Below are 15,891 nucleotides of genomic sequence, written 5' to 3' on the forward strand. Positions count from 1 at the left end.
TTGGGTCATCTAGGATGTGTATGTGTGTGCATACTTGTGCAGAAGAATTCATTAAAGCAAAGGCACACAAAAGCATATAATGAAAGTTGTGTAACTCAGTAGAAACACTCCTAGAAGTCTTCCGTGCTGTGATGCAAAACTATTTTTTGATGGGTGTCACCTCCTCTGGGGCTGGAGTGGCCTGCTGACGTCAGGGGAGCCATGACTACAGTTCAGCTGTCTGTTCGTGTGTTCCCTTTCTTTCTGTCTCAGTCATCTGTGTGTCTCTGCTCTCATGAATAGCCTGTCCAGCGGAGAACATGCTGTGCCAAGCTCTGCCATGCTGTGTCTGTCAGCTAGGAGTGTCCTCAGTCAAGCAGGGAAGTAACGTGGGACACACACACACACCAAAGAATGTATCTTTTTTTATACTTTATACAGTAGATCTCCTGTGGAACAGATCATACAGGAGGCAGCTGTGCAAGAGTTAGCAGTGGGCCTGATGAGGAAAGAGGAGTGATGGCCAACAGTATGCCTTGTTAAAATATCCTCATGCAGCCCAAGGAGATGCCAATCTGTAAGACGGGCTCTCATTTACACACACAAGCAGTGAGCAGAGACAGTAGGAGGCAAGAAGAGATAGAAAAAAATGGCTTGCAATCAAGTCTGAGTAGGAGTAAAAATGAAATAATTACACTTTGACACAAAAATAAAAAAGTTTAAGACACTGGATAGAGGTGATGGGAGGACAAAGGTCCATCCTTGAGCAACCAACTTAAATCCCCAATCCCCTTTCATTTGATATAACATATTTGATGATTGATTGGGAGACAGCAATAGCCATGAGCAAGATAAAGAAACAGAGCTAGAGAGACAGAGAGAAGACCCCCCCCCCCTTTTTTTTTTAAATTTATACCCCCAAAGACAGCGGGCTAAGATTTCTGGCACCAAAACATACGTCACGCTTGCTATTTCTGTCTGAGGTGCAACATAGCACTGAGAGGTTGGGTGACAGGGATGAGGCATTATGGGGCCAAGGGACTTCCGCACACCCACCCAGTCTTTACATGACTTCACATCACAATTTAACTACCTCTGCCAGGACAGGGAGCGAGAGAGAGAGAGTGTGTGTGTGTGTGTATATGTGCGGCAGTGTGTGGACATGTGCACAGAAAATTGTTACTTGGTGAGGAAACTGCAAGCTATGTTTGCTGGTATAAGTGAAATTTTGTTCTTTGTGTTTGTGTGTGTGTGTGTGTGTGTGTTTCCTCACCCTCCACAGAGGTAGAGGTGTCAGGGAAGCCAGAGGTTGTCGGTGCAATCTTATGAGGCGAGAAACACAGAGCGTGCAAACTGATTCCCCCACAATCCCTCTGTCTGTGCTGCACGCTGGACATCCTGAACATAACTGCTCCTGGACCAACACTATGCGGTCCAGTGTCACTTCACAGCATATTAAGTATGACAAAAATCAAGGTGCCACATATTTTATCACGCAGGTCCTCAGGTGTTTGCACCAGCTCATGTGTTAAAGTTGGTGGACAGTTCACTCATTTGCAACGCCAACTAACGCTACTTAAGCTGCCGCTGCACTGGCATGCAGGGAGCAGCTGGTATCAGATATCCATAAGTATGAGATGCAGTAAATCATTAACACCCTGAAACATGAGCCGTCGTTAATGGAAAAGAACAATGCAACGCTGCAATAGAGAGAGACAGAGTCTTCATGTCAAAGCACTGTCATATTTATTAACAAGAAAAAAATACATTAAAGGCATATCATAGTCATTTGTCACAGCTGTTATTTGAACATCTTAAATATATTACTTTAACAATATGATACAGTAAAACACACTGTTGTTGACAGTTAGCAGGTTGCTGCTGGGAGCACAGTTGCAACTTAATCCACTCCCACTGGTGGCCAGGTTGAATTTGATTCAACATGGCAACTGTGAGGATTAAACACATGAGCATGCACCCTCAAACTAGGGCTGCATGCTAAATCTCTTTATACAGAAAACACCTGAAATTCAATACAAAAAAGAGGGAAGTGTTAAGGGGGGTTGGGACAACAACAAAGCAAAATGTTGATGTGTTGGCAAATGTCGGGCACAGAAGAAGCAGAAAGCCACAGCAACACTGGAGAATGTCGTAGATGTTTTGTTTTTTTTGTTTTGTTTTATTATCCTCAACATGGCATTGTGATGAAATGAAGCATTTCTCAGCAACTCTCTTAAAACACTTTACCAGAACAGTCCTTACTATTTACACAGAGAGAGGGTGGGAGGGTGGGAACCACAGGAAGGGTTTCCCTGGGAGGGGGATCAAGCTCTATTGAAGTGGGAAAGTATCACATAATGACAGTCTCAGTCTGAAGAGAGTAAGAGATGAGAGGCCGGTGCTTCAGGGCCGGACTCGGGGTTCTTGTCATGGGGCTTGGGGGGCGGTACATTGGGCCTGATGGGGCCGTGATCCTGGCAGTCGGGGTGAGGCTTGCCCATCTGGACGGAGGTCGCTGGTTGGCCGGCCGTGCGGGACGAGAGAAGCTCCTCTTAGGTTTTACTGGTGACAGCTCAGCTGGGTTTACCTGGAGAGACACATGTCAGCATTTATATGAGCTTCATTGGTTGCTTTTATAAAATTTTGAAATGAAGCTCCTGATATTGGATTTGGAAACTGGACAGAGAAGAACCTACCTGCTGTGGCTCCTGTCTGAAAGCTGTGTGTCCTGTTCTGGGACTGGAGCTGTACTCATGTTGGATGTCCAGCATGTCCAGCAGCTCAATAAGTCCTTCATCCCTCACTCGGCCGCAACCTGGTGACTCCTGTCCCACTAAGCCACCCCTTTGAATCCTCTGAGCTCCAGAGGAAGCACTTGACACCCTGTAGTCCATTTTGGGCTCCACGTGTTGGGGTGCAGGCTTCCTTCCTCCATCTCTGTCCGCCCCACTGTTTGCCCTGGGTCTAACCTTTGGGCTCCCCACCACCTGTGATCTCCTCTGGGATTGCTGGGGACTGGCGTGAGAGCCTTTAGAACCACTGTAGCCTCCTCTGTGATCCCTGTGGCTCTGTCTAGGAGAGTCTGATACTAACCGCCAGTCTTGGCCGGGCTCTATCTCTGCTGTCATCACGTCAGAATCTGCTTGGCATTTCTGGGTAGACACACGCACAGGAGCCCTGCCGGCGACTGCAGCGGCTCCCAGAGCTCTGCGCTGACAGCCTGGGGTGGGGCACTTTGGCTCCGGGGCCGGTCCCTGATGGGTCACCACCCCTAATTCTGTGAGCATTTTGCCCTCGTTTTCCTGCAGCATGGCTCCGAACTTCCTGAGAACGGAGGGGCTGCCGCACTTTCTATCTCCCAGGACGCCTGGACCAAAAGACTTCCTGTCCAGAGCGGGAGAGTCGGCGGTCGTAACTGGGAGCTGGGAGCGTGGCTGTACAGCAGGAGCATCCCTTTGTCCAAGAGGGGGCTTGGCTCCTGTGTTTTCTTTGTTAGGGGAACTCTCTCTGCGGGGGGAGCTCTTCATGTGAGATACTCTGTTCTTCCAGTTTTCAGTCTCCTCAAAACTGCCCAGAAACCGCTCTTGACCGAGCCTAGTCAAACATAAACATTAAAGCAAATCAGACACACGCAAAATAAGCTTGATGTGTCATTTCATAAAATGTTCCTGGATGTGGCTCAGGTGAGAAACCTCTTACCTGTCGTTTCCAGATCTTCCTCTGATCTCGGGGACAGCCTGACTCACCTTGATTGTGTCACTGAAGTGCTAAGAGAGATGGGAAAATATATTTTTTTAAAAGTCCATATCAACCACTGCATACTATATTTAATAGCTTTAAATTAGAGCGTGCTACTTTAAGATCACTGGCAAGGTTCCCTTTACTGTACCTTACCAAAACTAAACCTCAACTGACCCCTTGATCATTGCTCGATATAGCTCATCTAAAACTATTCTCATCTACTGTATTTTAAAGTTGCAGGGACACGCAGCGTTTCATGTGGACGAGGAAACAGTTTAACGTCTTGGCTTTCTTCTCGTCTGCTCTGTCAGGAGTTAGGAAAGTGCAAGATTTGGGTGAAAGTATTCGAAACAAACTCCGATCTGGTAACCTGTCTGTGTAAGCAGACTTGAAGGAACCAGCTTACTGTAATCAATATGTTATATAATACTGGAACCACAGCTTTGACTCATATCATGTCCACCTATCTGGTTTCCTAAGATGTGCAAATGCCAACAGGATGAGGCAATAACAGGGAAATGATAAAAAAAAAAGAAGTGCTTTTCCTCTACTCACCACGTGGCGAGCTCCATTGCTCTTCCGGCTCATTTGTTTCCCCTGTCCCAAATAATCCTGCAACAAGTCTCCAATCTCCGAGACGCCGTTGGTGTGGCAATAATCGTAGCCATTCTGATGACTCACAGGGTAGCTGTACCCGTTGGGGTTATAGTTATAGCCGTTACTATAGTGATGTGGCACAGTTATAGCTCCAGGGTGATTCTTGCTGTGATGGCCGGCCGCGAAGAGGCCATTCCCGTGGTGCCCCGTGCCACACTCCAACTCGCCGCCATTTTTCTGGTTGTCAGCAGTCATATCGTTTGCTCCTCTGCGGGCCTGAACTTCATTGTACAACTGGAAAATGAAAACAGATGAAAAGATTGGCAACTTCCTGCTGATTTTCCTGTATTCTTCCTAATTAGCTGTACTTCTTCATGAGCATATTCCACCTAACCATATGGAAACCACAGCTCAACGAGAGGAACTATGTTTACACAGCAAACACGTCTTATAATTATCACAAAACTGTTGCACAATCTAACCTATATTTATGATCAGCACATGTTGTTCCACTTTGCTGAAGCATCTGTTTGACATAACAACCTTTAATACTTCCAATAGTATCCACTTTCAAACCCTGTGTGTGTGTGAGCGAGAGCGAAACCGTGTGTGTGCCTGTGTGTCCAGCATGTCTGTCAGCACATCACAGTTTAATTAGCTTGTTAACATTTGTCTGTATCATTGCTCCGACAAGGCCACGAGGTTGAGTCAGTCCGTGTGCTGGCAGCAGTTTATTATGGAGCACACACACACACGCACGCATGCAGCGCACATACACACCAATTACACAAATTAACACACACTCTAAGCCCAGAGACGGAAGCACTTCATAACCTGGAAACAAAACCATTAGCATACTGACGCACTCCAGTATCACACGTGTGAGACAAAAAAGGATCTGTGTTAAACCAAAGTGATTATATGCAGCTGGATTTCTTTATCTTTTTGGTAAAGACCAGAATAATATAATCATTATATAGTTGAAGATGGAGAAAATGATTAACTATAAACACAGGCCACTGAATTTTACCCTATGAGTTTATTCCCATAATTTCTACATCAGTAAATATAGATTGAAAATCTATTTTTTAAAGTCAAATCCCCCTTCACTACTCGAAACTATCCACTGAGCCAAAATAACTTTCCTCTGCATTGCTCCAGCTTCGGTCTTTAATGTGTGTTGTCAGAGATTTCAGAGCAAATTGTATTTTGAGATCATGTTTCCATCTTTACCTCTTCGATTTTCCTCTGGATGTCCTGCAGCTGGTCCTCCCACTCCTGCATCTCTGAGTCAAAGTTGTCCATCAGCTCTGGCCTCTCTTTCCCCCAGCCCCGGCCGCTGTGCTCCAGCCCACGCTCCAGATCAATGGCTGCCATGACGCAGGCCACTCAATACCCGGAGGTCTCTTCGAATGGCAATTTCCCCTTTCACTTTTCTGTCAGAGGTCACTGTAGAGTTAACGATGAGGGGCAGGAATGATCGATGACCTTGAAACACTAGAAAGACAAACACATGGACCAGAGATAAAAATGGTTGGCAGTTTTTTTTAAAGTGCAAAACAAATCCTGCATTCAGCTTCTTTTCTCTGTATTTCTGTCACTGAAGAACAAATCTGATTCTGAATTCTCACTTATACCATTTTTTTCCCAGTCCTGCTCAATTTGCTTCAACCTCTTCAAATAAAGCAGAATTAAACATTCTACTACACCAGTGGCAATGACACCTGCGAAACCTTTTTATCGCATCGAATTTGAGTTTTTCCACACGTCTCAACTGCTTAAATGACTTGCTATGTTGGACACTTTCTGCCCTCACAGAGGTAAGATATTTACGGCCCTCTCCTTTGACATTCTTGTCCAAAATTCACAGGCATGTAAGCCTACCTGTGCAGCACGTGTGGACAAGAGTGTTGCGTGACGGCATTGCAAGTGTTAGACTCTTGGTCACTCTGACCTCCAGCCTGCCTCTGTGTGCCTCGCGACATGCGAAGGAAAAAAATGTCAAGCATGCACAGAGGTGGCCATTTTCTTGGAACCTAACCCAGCGGTGCACACACGTCGTCAGTTGGGTATGCATGAAGGCGCGTGGTTCTGTAGCTGCGTCTAATACCGTTTACCACCAGAATTTCAGACCCACTTATCTTGGCTTTGCTATGAGGAGCAGCAGACTAACAACGGATGACTTACAAGCTCTGGTTTCAAAATACACCTGCATTTAAAAAAATAAAATAACATTTTTGCCCTCAAGAAACTGACATCTGCTTAAGATGCTGGGTGGTCTGGTCAACATTCACTTCATATATAACTGCGTAACTATTGTTGTACCTCCTATCAAGTAAACTTAAGAGAGCCAGGCTTGTTGTTGTTGTTGTTGTTGCCATCATTGAATATGACAAGAATCCTTCTCTAAAGTGCCCGAATGTACCAGTCACCTCCCTCCCACCTTTGATGTAAGAGTGGAGATATTAATAATCTTGTAACTATGCATAGTAACCTGGCTTCACTGCCAGTGTGCATGTGACAGGGACAGAAAGAGTGAATATATGTCAGAGGCAAAGACAAGTAAAACACTTTACACTCTAAACATCACAAATAAGTACAATAAAATAAAAACAAAGCAATGGGTTTAAACAATATTAGGGTTTTCCATTCACGCTGTCTTAATTTAATATAGTTAATTTAAAATGAAATCATCCCCTTAGGCACCAAACCATACAGCATTAATATTACAGCTGTCACTGGCACCTCGATAATAAACAGCTGTCCTTACCTTGCTCTACACAGAAGCTTTCTCTGCCCTCCAGTATAAATCCTCAGCCTGGTCTATTTCCTGTGCGCTTTGCGCTCTGGCCTCTCCAACTGATAAAGTCCACTCTCTCCGGTGCTTCCCTCTCGCTTGTTCCTCCGCTGTGTTACGTAAAACCCCGCCGCCTGGATTTAAAGGGACCCCTTCTCCTAGTCACGCCTCTGTTATCGAGGTTAAGTCCGGAGCGTCGGGCTAAAGGGTAAACAGCCTCCAGCCGGGGTGCCCAGCCTTTATACCGCTCCCTAGTGTTTACGTGGGCTCGCCATTGGAGCCGGGATCGAATATCATAATGTCAAATTTGTTCCAGCATTTGAAGTCTCGATGGGACAACTGTCGTCACCAGCATCCTGGCTATAATTACTGGGGCTCACGGAGAGAGGGAAAGTGTTTACATAGCTATTTCAGCTGCTTCGATCTCTCGGCCAATAGGCTTCTCTGTTGCTACTCTCGTTTAGGATGCTTGGGCAGATTTTGTCTTGTGACCATGCTCTGCTGTAAATTATTTTTCCGTGAGATGCCAAATGGGTGTGGGTGACACAGTGTGTAATAATGTGTCACAGTAAATAATATCTTTATTGAAGGTAGTCAGGAAAAAAGAGGCTGCCTGGCATGTCATTCTTTATTTTTCAGTTTTTAATGTAATTTGTGGTAAGCTCCATATAGTCTCATCTTTTAATGTTTGACAATATTATATTGGAAAATGATACTGAGGTTATAGAATCATGGCAGGCTTTGCATATTGTATGTTGCAAAAGTGCAAAAGAGCAAATTGTGTGAAATCTCATACAATGTTCTTGAGAAACCTGAACCTGCGACTGTCTTCTTGACTCATCCTGCTGCAGTGACGTCCAAAGACAGTTGCTACTGTTCATCTGCCGTGCCATCATTTACTAACACCTGCTGCAAATCAGGGGCCCTGTAGGGAATTTTGGGGCCCCAAGAGCACACCTGACATTTGGCACTCGACATGATCGTCAGAATTCCTTCCAGTTTCGAAGCCTGTGGATCATCAGCATCATTCCTCCACCTGTCGTGTTCCCTAATACATGGCAAATCCTTCAGGATTTAAGGAAAGGGATAAAAACAAACTTTATCCTTACATTACCTTGAGGGAACAACAGCAGGATGGCACAGGAAGTGTTGTTCTGAACAACAAAGAGGACAAGACTGCTGTCATAACCTGTTACAAGAGGAAATATATTTAGCAGCAAGGTTAAACCAGGACATAAAGTAGCATGGAAAGGTGATTTAGGCTTCCTCCGCTACAGTCTTGTGACCTTATAGCTCAATGTTAACCCTGTATAACCCTCCATTTCTATAAATTGAGTAGCTATGTCCTTGTTCACACTGTATCAACTCTAGTGTAAACAAGCTTTTCTTCTCACCTTCTCAAGGGACCGATGCAGACAGTGATGTGTTATGGGTATTGTAGACTCCAGTGTTGAATCTAGCCACAGTTCGCTGAATGTGATTGCAGCCGTGGCAAGTGCTGAGTTTTTTTTCTGTGCTTTCGGTTACCTTGGCAACAAATGATGTGGGGAGGAAAGAAAATCAACAGAGCAAAAGAAACAAACGAGGGATGATGTGATTAAGGGAGGCGTACATCACAGAACAAAGAAAAGAGTAAAAAGAAAGACGAGTTTAAAGATGGTGGCGTAAGAGAGGGATGAGAATAACACGAGGATGAGGATGAGCAAAATGATGGGCTGGAACATCTGGGTGACCAACCATAACAGATGAGAAACAAGAGGTTGGATTAAGTGAGAAAAAGGAAGAAACAGAGTTAGCATTGTGAGACATTTCATATGCCACCACGAAACTCATGAACGTTTTTAGTGTTGTCTCACCGACAGTGGCTCCTCTGTGTCCCTGTCCTCCAGCCTTGGCACTTCCAGTCTGTCTATAAAGGCCTGCAGCTCTTTTCTGAAGGCCTTCATCTGGGCATTAATGCGATACAGTAGCTCATGTTCCCTTATCCTGCCCCCATCTTCCTCTCCACCATCCTCCCCTCCTATCCCAAGCATCAGGTCGCCATTGGAAACGTAGACCCTCGCCTCTGAGATGATGGTGGCCGTGTCAGCGATGAGCCGGTCGATGGTCCGAACGAGCCTCTCTGCCTCCACGCGGATGTCAATCATTTGTTGCCTGTCGCGCAAGCTGCACCGGCCCCCGGGTAGGAAGCGGGCCAAGGCAGAAGAGGCGGCGCCCTCGGGTCCAGTGGGGGTGTAGAGGCCCCGTGTGGGCGTCAGGCAACGGCTGCTGCCGTTATTGTTTCTGACCTCGTCTGAGTCACTTTCTCCACCTACAGGGCCCTCACGTTTGCGGTGAGGTGGGACGAGACGGGAAGAGGTGGAGTCTTCGTCGCTCTCACGACGGCCACTTGTCGCACCACCGGCATCACTCTCAGCGTCGCTGTCACGTGGGCTGGGCCGCAGGGACAGATGGGAGGCCAGGTCATAACGCTGCATGTTGGAGAGGAGCACACGGTTCTCATACTGCAGCTGCATTACCTGAGGAAACACAAAGAGAGGTACGGTAAAAACATTTTGAAATCAGAGTTTTACAAAAATAAAACATCATGAAGAAAAAGATTTCAGAATGAGTCAAGATACTTTTTAGCCACGTCAGCGACATGGCTCTGTGGATGTGTCTCTCGGTTGGACAGCCCACCACTCTGGTCCTATTGGATGAAATTTTTCACAGCTGTTTATGTTCCCCAGAGGATTATCCTAATGCCTTTGGTTATCCCATGACTTTTCATCTAGCGCCACCATGAGGTTCACATTTGTGGTTTTGAGTGAAATGTCTTGAGTGAAATCTTGAAATCTTTCCAATATTTCAGTTTATGACCAAATACCTGCAAATCTAATGACATTCGCATCAGCCTCAGATGTACTTTGTGGTTACGGCAGAATATTTTAAGCGTTGTTGGCTCATAATCAAAAGGAAATTATTAAATCAGTGTCAATACAATTAAACAGCCTTTCATACCTTTCCACTTAGGTCATTAATCTGTAGCCTCGCTGCCTTCAGCTCCTCCTGCAGGGCTTCTGCCTTTGCTACATCAATCCCTGAACCTCCTGTGCCCCCTCCTCCTCCATGCCTGGCGCTTCCCTCGTGGGTGCCGGCTTTGAACCGTAACTTGTTCAGCTCTGCAGTCACCCTCGTGTTCTGTTCCTCGGCATCAGCTAGGTTCCTCCTCAGAAGCTCTGCCTCGTCCTCCACCAACTGCAGCTGCTGTCGGAGCTCGGTCAGATCCTCCCCCAGGCCTCGCCCTGAGCCTGGCCCACCCATCGCTCCACACCCAGAGCTCCCAGCTCCTTCTCCTTCACCACGGAGGTCATCAAGCTCAGCCCTCAGGCCTCGGTTCTCAACCTGTGGGAAAGAGGGAGACCAGCTCAAAAATCACATCACTTCCACTCCAAAAAAACCCCATCTCGCACTGTCTGCTCTTACCTCCAACTCAACTATCTTCCTCCCCAGGATGTTGGCCTCCTCTTCCACCAGGCGGAGCCGTAGCTTCAGCTCTGACTCACGGGTGGTGGGTGGTCCCCCGGCCTCTCCTTTAGGATGGGTGCTGTCTAGTTCTCCATAGAAGGAGCGGTACTTCTGCAGCTCTTGCTCCAGTCGGTCCTTCTCTTTGTCAATCTTGGCTGTCTTCTTTCTCATTAGCACAGCTTCCTCTTTGATGAAGGCTAGCTGGCACTTAAGGTCCTCATTGTCCTCCTACAGCACAGAGAGAAAGTAGTAATAGGCGAGTAGAAAAGGGTAAAACTTAATCCCAAAGTTCAGTGAGTTCCTCTTTGCAATAAGACATAAACACAGAGGGACTTAAGATTAGAGGGAAGATTTTGTTCCACAGCGTTTCTAAGCCAAACGTTATCCATCACTGGACCAAGACGATGTTTGACGTCTACTAAGTCCAAAGTGCTGGAGCTCTGCAAACTCTGCTTTCATTTACATATACTTCTCTTTCAAGTGACTGGAGGTCAAAAGCAAACTGTGTGACTTGAGTACATTACATAAGGATGTGAGTTAAACCTGCAGGAACCTCGTAAGTCTTATTCATACATATCCATGGCAAGACTTCACAAAGACGACTGAGAGATAATTACAGAATTATTTTTTCATTACTTTGGACAATGTGATTTTTTTTTTTTTTTTTTTTACGCGAGAAAAAGAAAGAAAAGAAAAAACATGGTTATGACATCTCACCTCAGTAGGAGTCTGTGCTGCTTTCTTATCGGTTTTCTGGATGTCCTTGCTTCCTCTTCTCTTTTGAGACTATTGAAGGACAGTGAGTTGAAAAGTTAATGTTTTTCTGAATTGATGAATTTCTCATATATTTTCAATGTGTCTGATTTGTTATGGTTTTTTGGGGGCTTTTATGCCTTAATGGATGGACATACAGCAAAGGGCCACAGGCCTGAGTCAAACCTGGGCCGCTGTGGTAAGGACTAAGAATAAATCATACACACTCCACCAGGTGAGCCATGGGCGCCCCAGGTTTACAGCTTTTTTAAGACTAAAATAAGGCTATAATTCAATTTTTTAAAGCAGACATCTATGTCACATTACATTTCGTTTCTCGGTTGTAGCTTCAGCAGTGCTTCAAATTCAATTACCTCGTTCTCATTAATGGGTGTGATGTAGACGGATGTGGGTAAGTGTTTACTTACCTCTTTGGTTTTGTCCAGTTCATTCTGCAGAGCTTGTTTGGTCACTTCCACCTCGATGAGTTTCTGTCTCAGTTTTTCATTCTCCTCCTCTGTCTTTGTGCGTTTCTCCTCCACCTTTTCCAGCTCATGGTGCAGCCTCACAGACACATCCTTCGCTACCTGCAGGGATTGTAATGTGATGAAACTGAAAACTGCACTTATATACTATATGTTCCCTGCCCTTTTCTGATATGTTATCTTCACCTTTAAAAAGGTCATATGGGCTTTGAGCTTTTCACACACCTTCCCAAAACAATTAATACACCATTAAAATGTGTAGCATTTAAGCTACAATGATTGTAGTTTGTCTTGTGAAAAGTTGTATTGTAGAAATGCAATGTTTTATCCTGTAGCAGAGACCCCTCCTCGACCCAAATGTTTTGCAAACTGCATCAAATCGGACACACACGCACACACACACACACACACACACACACACACACACACACAGTCGAGCAGCTTCCCCTCCCCTCTACACCTTCAGGTCCTGCTCCAGACTCCTGAGCAGCTCCTCATCGATCTCTCCCGTCTGGGCGTAGCGCAGCCTCTTCCTCTCAGCCTTCCTCAGACGGTACTGCAGGATCCGGCAGTTTTTATTGGCTCTCTCTAGCTCACGCCTCATCTCCTGCAGCTGACAAGTGTCTTCCTCGTAGAAAGTGTCTCTCATCTCGTCCATCTCTGTCCTCATCTCTTCAATCTCACACTAGTGGAACCACAAGCAAAGATTACTGTATGTGATGTATATAGTTTAGATGAGGAGTAGCTATGGATAATCTCTACTGCTTTTATATTTAAATCTCATTTTCAACTCCACAGATTCTGGATGTTTTTGGACATGAGTTAAATATAGTCATAGAAAAAAAAAAGCACACAATCTGAATTGTAATAATTTCTAGATGTCAGCTGCATGGTTTTTATTTTTTATTTTTTACAAATTGTATTCCACATATAGGCCTATTTCCCGCAAATGCCAACATGTCACATACATGCAATGCAGATCCCTTCTGGACACTAGATACCATTGATCACACCAGATCGATACCAGTCCAATTAGTTATCTGTAGTCTGCCTGTTTTCAGTTTAGGTCCGAGCTTTCTATTCTTGGCAAGGACATGAAGGATGAACAGACAAATCAACTGGTGTGTATTTGTGTCTTTCGGTCAGTAATGACACAAACACGAGATACAATCCGGTTTTATGGCTCCAGAGGGAAAATACAAACCTATGTGCAAAAGCAAATGTCTGTTTTGTTACTCATTCCGGTGAGGTGACACTGTGTTTTTATCTACTGTATCTGAGAAAGCTCCACAGTGGTGACAGAGCACCAGCGTGGAGTAAAAACTAATATGTATCAAACCTTAAGATCTTCATTTTCCTCCAGCAGTCTCTCCATCTCCTCCTGAAGGGCCTGGTCCTGCTGTGTCACGGACCCCGCCTCTGTCGCCTCTGCAGCCGGCTCCAGCTCTCCCTGAGCGGCCTCCTCCGTGCCCATGTTGGTCGCCTTGGTTTGCATCTTTGCACCGCTTTTCTTGAGTCTCTTCTGCAGATGGTAGTGGATCAGTTCAGCCTGTAAGCATCCCCCTCTCCACAAACCCAAACCGAGGCCCGCTCCGCAGCCCACAGGAACGCCGGTTCTCTCCCTGTATCTGCGCTCCTCCTCCTCCTCCTCCTCCCTCGTCTCTTCCTCTCCGGGTTTCTTCTCTTTCGCTTTCACCGAAAAGGTAGACGAGGCTCTGCCGGACAGCAAACGCTGGTTAGAGTCACCACTAAAGCAGGGTAAGCGTAAAGTGGAGCGACGGGCCGCTGCTGACGAATCTGTCGGATCTTCCGCGACAGCATCCGCCCTGTTTGGTCTGACTAGATCAGCTTCAGCACCATCCGGGTGAACAGCTGTTCCTCCGCGGCTCTCGGGCTCCCTCTCCCTTCCGTCTGCGGACCTCAGACTCTGCTTCACCCCGACGTTTCTGCTCCTTCCTGCGACAAGCGGAGGTCTGCCTGGGTGTCTGGATGCTCGCTTGCTCGTCCCTTCCTGGGCTCTGGCCGGCGAGGGAGCCCGGTGCTGCCTCCTCCTCCCTGCGTTATTGTCTGCTGATGATGTTGACGATGATGGAGGATCTGCAGCGCCGCTGGCGGCAGGCTTCATCCTCTGCTCCGTTAAAATGAACTCCAAAACATATAGTTTCGAATAGAGAGGAATGAAAAATACAAATAATAATAATCTGTGAAAAACGTGCAGGCCTTAATTACACAGCTTGGATTGATGTAGATTATGCTCCACCATTCAAATAGATTAAAAAAACAACAACAACAACAACTTTAATTTGAAGGAGGTGAGCCACTAGATGCCGCTTTTCTCCAAGACTTTCTCGAAGCCCTCATCTGCTGACCCAGGGCCTAACTTTAAAAGAGAGGTGCAGGCCTGCTTATTTAGCCCGGGACCGTTAAGGGTGAGCTGTATCTTACTGGAGCGAATGCAGCCACTGACCGGCAGGAACACAAAAAGTCCAAACAAAAGCATTTTCACAGAGAGCTCCTCAGAATGGGTGAATCCTTGCCGCATCACTGTGAAGAGTCGCTGACACAGGGTACCACCAGGCACTGCAGGGGCACAGGCCATATGACGTAGGGTTGTACGTCAAACCAGGAAGCGACTCCCCCAAAAACCCCCACCCCTGCTCAATAATTTAGTACTGAATTGCTAAAGCAGGTTGTAGCATATAAATTTGACAAAAAAAAAAGGCCCATAAACATCAATTTAGATCTTTTCTGATACTTCTACACATTTGATACTTTGGATATTATTAATGTTAAAAATGTTTTAGAACAGACTATGACAGACTGCTTAAATTAATTGATCAATAAATAATTTTAATTACTATTAGTATATTCACCATATTCTGTTGTAATAATTTCAGACTAAATAAAACACTATCCACAATAAAGTCAAATTACCGGAGCTCTCAGCCACACCTTGTGGCTTTCATTAGTAGTATATGGACTTCAGTTGGTGTGGTTTTCATGACAACAAAGATGTTTGAGCTTAAATTTGTGCTATGTTTTGAGCGTGAGGATAATATTTCAAAATATCAGAAAAAAACATAAGAAATACCTTAATTAAACCTAAATTTGCATACTCACTTGAAAACATTTAAATGACCAACTTTTACTGTCTGCAGAAGGTTGGATTAAACTGCAGTGTTTTTACAGTATTATTAGCCTTCTTGTTTCTTGACAGTATTGCTCTCGGGGCGCACATACAGCATGTCTCACTCACTTTTTCCAGACATCTCATTATATGGCCCCTCGTTTTGTCTGTATGTCACTCACAAGATGTCTTACAGTAGCTAAGTTCCAGCCCAGCAGAGGGTGCTCTCCACACATATAACTTGCCTCAGCACAAACCCTGAAGGCAATCTGTCCCACACAGACGGAGGGCCAGTAAAACGCTGACTGTTTCCACTCTGTTGGACTAGAATGAGCTCCTTAGTCATATAATTGCTAATGAGATGAGTGAGTGACAGGTCAGGTTTGTGAGGATTTAACCCCTGCAAACTGACCCCTCACCCTCCAACAGGCTGGTCCTCTCAAAAGACTGGGTGGGTCTGTCGACTGTCAGTCAGCTAATAAAACTCTTGCCCTTTAAGTTTGTGTCACATTATAAAACACAAGGGCTGAATGATGTGTTTAGGAACCAGCAATTTGTTTTACGCTACAATATTGAGTATTGCATAGGGATATATTCACTTACAATCCTATATCAAAGTGCACTTGCTAGTATATGCCCAAAGTCTAGGTTTGTGTGTGCATATAGGTTTGTGTGCACATGTACCTGCAGCAGCAGGGATGCAGGTTATAGTGACCTGTGCCAAACGTCTTTGATAGAAAAGCCTCAGCCTTTTGCAATCCTCTTAGTCCCTGGCTTAGATCCCTCTGTGTCCCTGAGGAGGACGAATACACCTCATCTCACTCATCTCATCCATCTCATCCAGTCAGTCATTCACATCTCCTCCCTTCATCTCCATTGTGATGCCATGGATGGAAAGAGACAGG

The 15,891-nt window shown here is 45.5% G+C and overlaps 2 protein-coding genes across 6 annotated transcripts; both read right to left on the bottom strand.

The window, feature by feature from the left end:
* Positions 1-1,708: 1,708 nt before the first annotated feature.
* Positions 1,709-5,707, bottom strand: LOC130187569 (uncharacterized). The gene is made up of 5 exons (XM_056405281.1): positions 5,551-5,707; positions 4,276-4,611; positions 3,679-3,746; positions 2,676-3,573; positions 1,709-2,566 (listed from the first exon to the last, which is right to left on the bottom strand). The coding sequence occupies exons 1-5, from the start codon at positions 5,692-5,694 to the stop codon at positions 2,330-2,332; spliced, it is 1,683 nt and encodes a 560-aa protein (XP_056261256.1). The 5' UTR covers positions 5,695-5,707; the 3' UTR covers positions 1,709-2,329.
* Positions 5,679-14,418, bottom strand: LOC130187568 (protein SOGA3-like). Of its 5 annotated transcripts, none has more exons than XM_056405275.1 (10): positions 13,199-14,417; positions 12,320-12,544; positions 11,803-11,961; positions 11,339-11,407; positions 10,580-10,849; positions 10,115-10,498; positions 8,971-9,633; positions 8,509-8,641; positions 8,229-8,303; positions 5,706-5,814 (listed from the first exon to the last, which is right to left on the bottom strand). In XM_056405275.1, exons 1-8 carry the CDS (start codon positions 13,982-13,984, stop codon positions 8,513-8,515), a joined length of 2,685 nt encoding a protein of 894 aa, XP_056261250.1. In that variant the 5' UTR covers positions 13,985-14,417; the 3' UTR covers positions 5,706-5,814; positions 8,229-8,303; positions 8,509-8,512. The 5 variants fall into 5 exon arrangements, with proteins under 5 accessions (XP_056261252.1, XP_056261250.1, XP_056261254.1 ...); XM_056405279.1 differs by having other exon boundaries at positions 5,716-5,814; positions 8,229-8,268; positions 13,199-14,418; XM_056405277.1 differs by lacking the exon at positions 8,229-8,303 and having other exon boundaries at positions 5,679-5,814.
* Between the last annotated feature and the right edge of the window lie 1,473 nt (positions 14,419-15,891).

Source organism: Seriola aureovittata, chromosome 19 (genome assembly GCF_021018895.1).
Source record: "Seriola aureovittata isolate HTS-2021-v1 ecotype China chromosome 19, ASM2101889v1, whole genome shotgun sequence".
Lineage (NCBI taxonomy): Eukaryota > Metazoa > Chordata > Actinopteri > Carangiformes > Carangidae > Seriola > Seriola aureovittata.